The sequence below is a fragment of the Salmo salar genome, chromosome 23 (genome assembly GCF_965601325.2).
Source record: "Salmo salar chromosome 23, fSalSal1, whole genome shotgun sequence".
NCBI classification, from domain to species: Eukaryota; Metazoa; Chordata; class Actinopteri; order Salmoniformes; family Salmonidae; genus Salmo; species Salmo salar.
In genome coordinates, this window is record NC_138313.1 from 33,364,744 (window position 1) to 33,376,115 (window position 11,372).

An 11,372-nucleotide genomic window follows, 5' to 3' on the forward strand; every position below is an offset into this window, starting at 1 on the left:
CAGTGTTTGATCTCAACTGTTGGAGGGAATATACATGCACTGATTTGTCTTTGTTTGTTTCATTCTCTCTCTTGGTCTCTGTGGACAGGTGTCTGGTGCAGTGATCCAGCCCCAGCGGTGCAAAGGTAGAGAGGGGGCATGGCAGCCGTTCCAGGCCTGGGGTGGCCTGGCCTGCTACTGTTGCTGCTGACTACTGTGGCCTCCACTCAGACTCAAGGCTGTCCCCAGCGCTGTGAGTGCATGGCCAAGCTCAAGTCTGTGGCATGCCAGGGCAAGCGCCTGTCTGCCTTCCCCGACGGCATCTCCTCGGACACACGTCTGCTGGACCTGAGTGGGAACAGGCTTCGCTGGGTGGAGCATGGCGACCTCCTCTCCTTCCCTCGGCTGGAGGAGCTGGACCTGAGTGAGAACATCATCACCGTCCTGGAGCCCAACGCTTTCTCCAGCCTGCAGAGCCTGAGGGTGCTGTCGCTGAGGGGGAATCAGCTCAAACTGGTCCCCATGGGCGCCTTCTCACGCCTCACCAACCTCACCACACTGGACCTGAGCGGGAACAAGATTGTCATCCTGTTGGACTTCACCTTCCAGGACCTGAAAAGCCTGAGGAACCTGGAGGTTGGTGACAATGACCTGGTCTACATCTCCAACAAGGCCTTCCTGGGCCTGGTGGGTCTGAGGCAGCTCACCATTGAGAGGTGTAACCTGACCTCCATCTCCAGCCAGTCTCTGTCCTATCTCCGCAGCCTGGTCACTCTGCGCCTGCGCTACCTCAGCATCTCCTCCCTGGAGGACCAGAACTTCCGTAAACTGGGCGGGCTGCGGGGGCTGGAGATCGACCACTGGCCTTTCCTGGAGCACATCTCCCCCCACAGCCTCCAGGGCCTTAACCTGTCCTGGCTGTCCATCACCAACACCAACATCACTTCCGTGCCCACGGCTGCCCTGCGCAGCCTGCCCCACCTCATCAGCCTCAATCTCTCATACAACCCCATCTCCGTGCTGGAGTCCTGGGCCCTGAGGGACTTGGTCCATCTGAAGGAGCTGCACCTGGTCAACACCAACCTGATGACGGTACAGCCGTACGCCCTCGGCGGCCTTCGGCAGATCCGCCTGCTCAACTTGTCCACTAACGCCCTGGTAACCCTGGAGGAGGGCGCCTTCCAGTCTGTCAATACCCTGGAGACGCTGCGTGTGGATGGGAACCCTCTGTCCTGCGACTGCCGCCTGCTCTGGATCCTCCAGCGCAGGAAGACCCTCAACTTTGAAGGGAAGTCCCCAGTGTGTGCGGGTCCCATGGAGGTGCAGGGCAGGGCCCTCAGCGCGTTCTCAGACTCTGCCCTGTTCGACCACTTTACCTGCCAGAAGCCCAAGATACGCAACAGGAAGCTGCAGCCAGTGACTGCCAGGGAGGGCCAGGTAGTGTCTTTTGTGTGCCGGGCGGAGGGTGAGCCCACACCTATCATCTTCTGGGTATCTCCCCAGCGCCGCCGGATCACTACCAAGAGTACTGGACGTGTCACCGTCCTACCCGAGGGAACGCTGGAGATCCGCTACGCCCAGCTGACCGATACCGGCACCTACATCTGCATTGCCAGCAATGCTGGGGGCAATGCCACCTACTTTGCCACGCTGACCGTGAGCGCACTGCCTCTAGACGCTGCGCTCATGGCCAACCGAACATACTACACAGGTGACCTCAACGAGACCAATCTGAACGACACCAAGGTCTTCCTCAAGTTCACCTTGGACCTCAAGACAATTCTGATATCCACAGCCATGGGGTGTTGCTTGTTCCTTGGCGTGGTGGTTTTCTGTTTCCTGATGCTGTTTGCATGGAGCCAGGGCCGGGGACAGCACAAGAATAACTTCTCAGTTGAGTACTCTTTCAGAAAGGTGGACGGCCCTGCAGCCAGTGGCGGACAAGGAGGGGCCCGCAAGTTCAACATGAAGATGATTTGAGTCAGACAGGTCACTCTGTTTACTAGTAGACTCAGATGGTGACACAATAATAACTTTGGACTTTATGATTCGGTTCCCTTGTTGGTTCAGAAATCAACACATTAGGTGATCTAAGACAATGTACTAAAACTTTGTTTTGTATTTGTAAATGTCTGTATCAACAAAAAGTAAATAGGTAAATGGATTTGGTACAGACACATTTTTTCTCATTGCTATTTGTGTATTGTGGTTTATCTTGTGCAGAGGAGTCTGGATGATAGTTAAAGATGTCACTAAATCCTATTGACTGTTAAGATTCAAAACACAACACCCCTGCACAGCTCCATCTGTCTCTCTGCAGTGCACCCTCCCCTTTTAAGAACCTTAAAAGGGGAGGGTGACCTGGGGCTCTGAGGTATGGGTACGCATGGGAAAAGAATGACCTTTATATTAAAGCATTGCATGAATTATCACCGCTTTTGCTTATTGGCATAGAGCAGTATAGTAGAGGCGCTTGTAGAAGTCGCACACATGGAGCAAACATTTGTAGCCTGGGGTCCGGGAAAAATGTGGCCTTTTATATTTCATGCAATTCCACATCATTTTAGATGACTGGAGACTAGCAGAATCTTTTTTATACCTCACAAATGATTAAATTGTCAGGCTACTTTGACACTGACAAACTGAGAATCTGATATCAATAAAAACGACCTTGTCTTGAATCCATCAATAGCCTAGGTGTGTGGAGACGCATATTGTACAATATGAGGAGGAAATGATAGTCCTAAAAAGGTTTCCAGTTTCACTGACTCACCTAATGATGAGCAGCTCACTCATGGAGATGGCTGATGCGCTCGTGCCAAAAGCTTGTCGCTCTCTTGTTTTACTTTGTAAGACAATGCTGTTCGCTCAATAGGCCTATTTGGAAGTTGATAACTTGGTAGCCTACAATCAGATTAGTATTGTCTTTTCGGCAGGATCCATTTGATTTCCAACCTGTGTTTTCTCACGATTGCATTTTAAATATTGCGAAAGGCCTGTTTTGGCTGCATGCTGTTCACTGACAGATTTGCCTCGCGTTCCTGACTGTCAGCATGCCTTGTGATTGGGCTACACACAATCCACAGCAAGGCTATTTAAAAAATAAAAAAAATATTGATTGGCTGTGGCTAAATTATAGTCCAACTCCTGATGTAGTATTCAGAATTATGTAATTTCTTTCTGAACACGGAAGTAATTCTATTACTTTGGAAAATGTATTTGAATTCATCATGGGTGCTGTGGCACCTTCAGCACCCCTCCTGCACCTATGATTTTATAAGGAAATAAATGATGAAGTGCAACTCTGGAGAGAGGAGAGTTGCAGGCTCATGTCTATCAGAACAGAGAGAGGGAGAGGGAGAGCGATGATAGAAAGTGAATCTCATTCTAGTTATGTGAGTGATAGAGGCTGTCTTTCTCTCACTGCAGTTATGGCCATGCGTTGGTGTATAAAGGTTACAGTGTTGCGCAAACCATAAACCCCCGCTGGCCAACACAAATCAATTCTTAGAATATTAGGCACGTTTTAACAGTACGTTTTTCAGGGTGCCGCCAGGAGAATTACAAAGGAGAACTTGAATTAATTCTGATAGGTTTTATTAGGATTTTTACATTTCAAACAGTGAAAATGATTTGTCATGCCATGAGAGGTACCGGATCCTGACAAATGGGTTCTGGAAAGAAGCAGTCAAAAACTGAGAGGTGCCGGCTCACTCAAATGAAGCCTTGCTTAACAGTATTGTATCCTGTACACTCCCAAGCTATAACCATACAGAATGACTCCAAATGCAAACTACATTACAGGAGACTTCCAACCTCATCTGTCATTCAACAACATTAAATGCTGCTACACATTTTACTAGTTTCATTTTTCAAATGGATTTGTTACGCAAAGTACCCTAAATGACACAGTGAAAAATATTTAAACCTGGTGTACAGGTGAGTAATCACAAACAAAACCAGACACAACTTCCTATGGGATCAGATACCCTCGTGGTGGTGTATTTAGCAATAGTGACATGCCCTCAGCCTGCACCCCATCTGAAAATGTATACAAAACGTTTTGTGTATGTATATTGTTGTTGTTGTTGTTGGGTGTTCAGATTCGTTGTCTAATTTTCTAAATTACTTGCTATATAACCTTTGTTAATTCGTCATTGTCTGATTGCAACTCAATATTAGGCATGTGTTCTTAATGTTTTGTACCCCCAGTGCATTTTGTAATCTTTAAAAGCTATTGTGGTTGTTCATAATGTGTTGTAAGTCAGATTTTATGTGGATAATTCTAAGTATAATTTCCTAACTGGTAATACCCAGTAATTTAATTATTATCAGACACAGATTGCATGGCACAGAGATTTGAACTTTCTGTGCTTTCTAAACAACTTATAAAGGGCAAGCGTGCAGTGTATTTGATCAGTTTCCTCTTTTAGGTTTAGGAAAGCAGTGGGAAGCCTGGTGACCAGCAGTGACAGTGTTTCTCATCAGGACCCAAGTCTCAGAGATATGCAGGAAAATGCTAATGTGACAGAGACCTTGGATGCTGGAAGAGAGGTCACAATGGAATGGAGCCAGGCTGTGCTAGAGGGCCTTCCGTGCCCAATCACAAGGGCTGACATCATTTGCTTTCTGCAGATGAATTAGAATAGGATCAGAAATGATGTGAAGATTACACTGTTCCTTGAATATCTGTAAAATGTGTATTTGATTATGATAGCAGTATTTTGTATATTTTAGAAGAGCAGTTATTGCTAAGTTTTTTGAACCAGTAATAGGTTTAATCATCCAGGTTCCTAGCACATACTGTAGTCAACATCCGTATTAGCACTGTGCAGCCGCCTAACACATAATCAATATTCTCTATCCACACTACAGGAGAAAATTCGTATTGGGATTTAGGGTGCTAACGTAGCGCGGAATGTGTGAAACTTACTTCTCAGCCTGAAGTGTCCCGATTTGCGCCAGCGAATAACTAGCATTTTGCACGGCGCTGACCTTTCAGGAGGGTGGTCACGTGTGCTAGCAAGGCAGAGGTCCTGAGTTTGCGCCAGGTATGGACCAAATCGTGAGAAAGTGGTACTTGCTAAGCAAGCAGCGTGACATCCTTTACACGCTCATTTCTGATCCGTCATCAGGCTGATTTAAAGTTAATATCAACATCTGCCTGTCTATCTGTGGTTTGGCACTACAGTGAGGGAAAAAAGTATTTGATCCCCTGCTGATTTTGTTCGTTTGCCCACTGACAAGGAAATTATCAGTCTATAATTTTAATGGTAGGTTTATTTGAACAGTGAGAGACAGAATAACAACCACAAAATCCAGAAAAACGCATGTCAAAAATGTTATAAATTGATTTGCATTTTAATGAGGGAAATAAGTATTTGACACCCTCTCAATCAGAAATGTATTTGGCTCCCAGGTGTCTTTTGTAAAGGTAACGAGCTGAGACTAGGAGCACACTCTTAAAGGGAGTGCTTCTAATCTCAGCTTGTTACCTGTATAAAAGACACCTGTCCACAGAAGCAATCAATCAATCCGATTCCAAACTCTCCACCGTGGCCAAGACCAAAGAGCTCTCCAAGGATGTCAGGGACAAGATTGTAGACCTACACAAGGCTGGAATGGGCTTCAAGACCATCGCCAAGCAGCTTGGTGAGAAGGTGACAACAGTTGATGCGATTATTCGCAAATGGAAGAAACACAAAAGAACTGTCAATCTCCCTTGGCCTGTGGCTCCATGCAAGATCTCACCTCGTGGAGTTGCAATGATCATGAGAATGGTGAGGAATCAGCCCAGAACTACACGGGAGGATCTTGTCAATGATCTCAAGGCAGCTGGGACCATAGTCACCAAGAAAACAATTAGTAACACACTACGCCATGAAGGACTGAAATCCTGCAGCGCCCGAAAGGTCCCCCTACTCAAGAAAGCACATATACATGCCCTTCTGAAGTTTGCCAATGAACATCTGAATGATTCAGAGGACAACTGGGTGAAAGTGTTGTGGTCAGATGAGACCAAAATGGAGCTCTTTGGCATCAACTCAACTCGCCGTGTTTGGAGGAGGAGGAATGCTGCCTATGACCCCAAGAACACCATCCCCATCGTCAAACATGGAGGTGGAAACATTATGCTTTGGGGGTGTTTTTCTGCTAAGGGGACAGGACAACTTCACCGCATCAAAGGGACGATGGACGGGGCCATGTACCATCAAATCTTGGGTGAGAACCTCCTTCCCTCAGCCAGGGCATTGAAAATGGGTCGTGGATGGGTATTCCAGCATGACAATGACCCAAAACACACGGCCAAGGCAACAAAGGAGTGGCTCAAGAAGAAGCACATTAAGGTCCTGGAGTGGCCTAGCCAGTCTCCAGACCTTAATCCCATAGAAAATCTGTGAGGGAGCTGAAGGTTCGAATCGCCAAACGTCAGCCTCGAAACCTTAATGACTTGGAGAAGATTTGCAAAGAGGAGTGGGACAAAACCTGGTGGCCAACTACAAGAAACGTCTGACCTCTGTGATTGCCAACAAGGGTTTTGCCACCAAGTACTAAGTCATGTTTCGCAGAGGGGTCAAATACTTATTTCCCTCATTAAAATGCAAATCATTTTATAACATTTTTGACATGTGTTTTTTCTGGATTTTTTGTTGTTATTCTGTCTCTCACTGTTCAAATAAACCTACCATTAAAATGATAGACTGATCATTTCTTTGTCAGTGGGCAAACATACAAAATCAGCAGGGGATCAAATACTTTTTTCCCTTGTATATTACTGTATGTTTTATATAAAAAAAATACCCCAATTCAATTAAGCACCCTGTTTGTAACATATACAGTGCTTCGGAAAGTATTCAAACCGCTTGACTTTTTCCACATTTTGTTACGTTACAGCCTTATTATAAAATGGATTAAATACATTTTTGTAATCACACACAATACCCCATAATGACAAAGTGGAAACAGGTGTAATTATTTTTTTGCAAATTTATATTTTAAAAAAACAACCTTATTGACATAAAGATTCAGACCTGTTGATCTGAGACTCGAAATTAGCTCAGGTGCATACTGTTTCCATTGATCACCCTTGAGATGTTTCTACAACTTTATTGGAGTCCACCTGTGTTAAATTCAATTGATTAGATATGATTTGGAAAGACACACACCTGTCTATATAAGGTTCCACAGTTGACAGTGCATGTCAGAGCAAAAACCAAGCCATGAGGTTGAAGGAATTATCCGTAGAGCTCCGAGACAGGATTGTGTCGAGGCACAGATCTGGGAAAGGGTACCAAAAAATGTCTGCAGCATTGAAGGTCCCCAAGAACACAGTGGCCTCCATCATTCTTAAATGGAAGAAGTTTGGAACCATCAAGACTCCTCCTAGAGCTAGCCTCCTGGCCAAAAATATCAATCGGAGGAGAAGGGCCTTGGTCAGGGAGGTGACCAAGAACCCGACGGCCACTCTGACAGAGCTCCAGAGTTCCTCTGTGGAGATGGGAGAACCTTCCAGAAACACAACCATCTCTGCAGCACTCCACCAAGTAGCCTTTATGGTAGAGAGGCCAGACGGAAGCCACTCCTCAGTAAAAGGCACATGACAGCCTGCTTGGAGTTTGCCAAAAGGCACCTAAAGGACTCTAAGATTCTCTGGTCTGATGAAAGCAAGATTGAACTCTTTGGCCTGAATGCCAAGCGTCACGACTGGAGGAAACCTGGCACCCTCCCTACACTGAAGCATGGTGGTGGCAGTGTCATGCTGTGGGAATGTATTTCAGCAGCAGGGACTGAGAGAATATTCAGGATCAAGGGAAAGATGAGCGGAGCAAAGTTCAGAGAGATCCTTGATGAAAACCTGGTACAGACCGCTCAGGACCTCAGACTGGGGGAAAGGTTCACCTTCCAACAGGACAATGACCCTAAGCACACAGCCAATACAAGGCAGGAGTGGCTTCGGGACAAGTCTCTGAATGTTCTTGAGTTTCCCAGCCAGAGCCCGGACTTGAACATCTCTGGAGAGACCTGAAAGTAGCTCTGCAGCTACACTATCCATCCAACCGGACAAAGTTTGAAAGGATCTGCAGAGAAGAATGGGAGAAACTCCCCAAACACAGTTGTACCGAGCTTGTTGCGTCATACCCAAGAACACTCGAGGCTGAAATCGGTGCCAAAGGTGCTTCAACAAAGTACTGAGTAAAGGGTCTGAATACTTACAGTACCAGTCAAAGGTTTGGACACACCTACTCATTCCAGGGTTTTTCTTTATTTTCACTATTTTCAACATTGTAGAATAATAGTGAAGACATCAAAACTATGAAATAACACATATGGAATCATGTAGTAACCACAAAAGTGTTAAACATATCAACATATATTTAATATTTGAGATTCTTCAAAGTAGCCACCCTTTGCCTTGATGACAGCTTTGCACACTCTTGGCATTCTCTCAACCAACATCATGAGGTAGTCACCCGGAATGTATTTCAATTAACAGGAGTGCCTTGTTAAAAGTTAATTTGTGGAATTTCTTTCCTTCTTAATGCGTTTCAGCCAATCAGTTATGTTGTGACAAGGTAGGGGTAGTATACAGAAGATAGCCCTATTTGGTAAAAGAACAGCTCAAATAAGCAAAGAGAAATGACAGTCCATCATTACTTTAAGTCATGAAGGTCAGTCAATTCGGAAAATTTCAAGAACTTTGAAAGTTTCTTGAAGTGCAGTCGCAAAAACCTTCAAGCGCTATGATGAAACTGGCTCTCATGAGGACCGCCACAGGAATGGAAGACCCAGAGTTACCTCTGCTGCAGAGGATAAGTTCATTAGAGTTACCAGCCTCAGAAATTGCAGCCCAAATAAATGCTTCACAGAGTTCAAGTAACAGACATACCTCAACAGCAACTGTTCAGAGGAGACAGTGTGAATCAGTCATTCATGGTTGAATTGCTGCAAATAAACCACTACTAAAGGACACCAATAAGAAGAAGATACTTGCTTGGGCCAAGAAACACGAGCAATGGACATTAGACCGGTGGAAATCTGTCCTTTGGTCTGATCAGTCCAAATTTTAGATTTTAAGTTCCAACTGCCATGTCTTCGTGAGACGCAGAGTAGGTGTACGTATGATCTCCGCATTATTGGTTCCCACCGTGAAGCATGGAGGAGGAGGTGTGATGGTGTGGGGGTGCTTTTCTGGTGACAGTCTGCAGTGATACGCCATCCCATCGGGTTTGCGCTTAGTGGGACTATCATTTGTTTTTCAACAGGACAATGACCCAACACACCTCCACGCTGGACAAGAAGTAGGGGGATTTGACCAAGAAATAGAGTGATGGAGTGCTGCATCAGATGACCTGAGATGACCTGAGGTCGGACCTGGCCTCCGACCTCAACCCAATTGCGATGGCTTGGGATGAGTTGGACCGCAGTGTAAAGGAAAAGCAGCCAACAAATGCTCAGCATATTTTAGAACTCCTTCAAGACTCCTTCAAAAGAATTACAGGTGAGGCTGGTTGAGAGAATGCCAAGAGTGTGAAAAACTGTCATCAAGGCAAAGGGTGGCTACTTTGAAGAATCTAAAATCTAAGTTTAACACTTTTTTGGTTACTACTATTGTGTTATTCCATAGTTGTGATGTGTTCACTATATTCTACAATGTTGAAATAGTAAACATAAAGAAAAACCCTTGAATGAGTAAGCGTGTCCAAACATTTGACTGTTACTGTATGTGATATTTCAGTTTCTTATTTTTAATACATAAATATATATACCTATATATATATGTATGTTTTTGCTTTGCCATTATGGAGTATTGTATATAGATTGATGATTAAAACATTTTATGCAATCCATTTTAGAATAAGGCCGTAACGTAACAAAATGTGGAAAAAGTCAAGGGGTTTGAATACTTTCCAAATGCACTGTATGTCTTTTTGCTGCTTGTTGAAATATTTGCCACTTTTCTACATAGGCCTACCTGTATTCGCGCAGTGCCTTCTGGGTAGATCAGAGCTGCCATATGATGTAGTGTGTGGAGGTCTCACTATTCCCTCTCCCGTTTTTATTTGTTTAAATCCCCTGATAAGTTATGCAGTCTCATCCTTAAAGTTTGCTGTCTCAGCCTGGTCTGTAAATGTAAATCTGGGATGCTCAAATTAGTATATGTTACGTTTTCCATGGTTATATAAGACAGAAGGTTACTTAAGGCAAAAACAAAGGTATGTTGGTTGGGTGGGTAGATGTATAAAGTGAAAGGTATCATGGACAACCTTAGCATTTTAGCTAGTTTGCAACTATTTAGCATGTTAGATAACCCTAACCTTAAACTCTTAACCCCTAGCCTAGCTAATGTTTGCCACCTAGCTAACGTTAGCATTTGGCAGTTAGCTAACTTTATTTACAACAAATTGGAATTCGTAACATACTGTATTGTACACATTGCAATATGTAACTTAAGATACGAAATGGATGATGGACATCTACAAATTAATACCATATGAAACGTCACCTATGTGTGGCAGCCCAGGAAAACCCTTCAAAACATATTTTTTTTTATAAACAAATGTTATTATTAGTTAGTTAGGAGCTTTTAAAGTTGACTTCAGCCAAAGGTTACAACTGAGAAAGCAGCATTCAAGATTCCGTTACATTTTTAATGATTCCATTGAGGCATGAGAGAAAAACACTATATTTGTCATTTTTAAAACAGCAACTGCTTGTATTGTTTGCATTAAATAATCATTACTATAACTAATTATTGTACAGTACAATGACAGATACATATATTTGAATTGAAGCCAAAATAATATACATTTCAGTGCAATTATGAAATGTCAATAACAAATCCTTCAAAATAAAAACATTAAAAAAAGATCTGTTTGATTTTACTTTATATACACAACACTGAATGGCATGAAAGATGGCAAAAATAACGATAATTGAAATGATAACTGGAACGAGTTGCCGATGTGGCCAGGAGGAACAATCTCATCTGCTGAGAGATGAGCTTAAATTAGTTTGTTGTCATGACTCTCCTGTGAGGATCCAAATATCAGGTTTACAATGGATCAACTTCTATCAGACCCCTCTCACCCGCAGAGGGGAGGAGGGATTGATGTGGGGGGTTTTGTGACACCTCATGCCCGGTCGTAAATTGTATGCAGCAGAGGACTCTTTTTACCCTTTCAAATTGGTGATTGGAATGTGACTTTGTTACAGAGACTTTCTGCCGCCAAAAAACTCTAACATCCAAAAGTGAACACTGGAACAATATTCATATCATCCAAATGTGGGGAATGATGAGAGATGGTCTATGGAAAACTAATGTCTATTTTGTGATATCATTAAAAATGGTATAGAAGTGTTCTAACAACAATATTGTAACTTGAACAGTATAC

The 11,372-nt window shown here is 43.8% G+C and overlaps 1 protein-coding gene across 1 annotated transcript in view; it reads left to right on the plus strand.

Annotated features, from left to right (window-relative positions):
• LOC106584427 (leucine-rich repeat and immunoglobulin-like domain-containing nogo receptor-interacting protein 3) overlaps window positions 1–10,816 on the plus strand; it is a 45,802-nt gene extending 34,986 nt beyond the window's left edge. Inside the window, exon 2 of the mRNA XM_014169750.3 lies at window positions 89–10,816. Coding sequence (XP_014025225.1) covers window positions 139–1,959 — 1,821 coding nt within the window. The 5' untranslated portion in view covers window positions 89–138 and the 3' untranslated portion in view covers window positions 1,960–10,816. The remainder of the gene's footprint in view (window positions 1–88) is intronic.
• The last annotated feature ends 556 nt before the right edge of the window (window positions 10,817–11,372 follow it).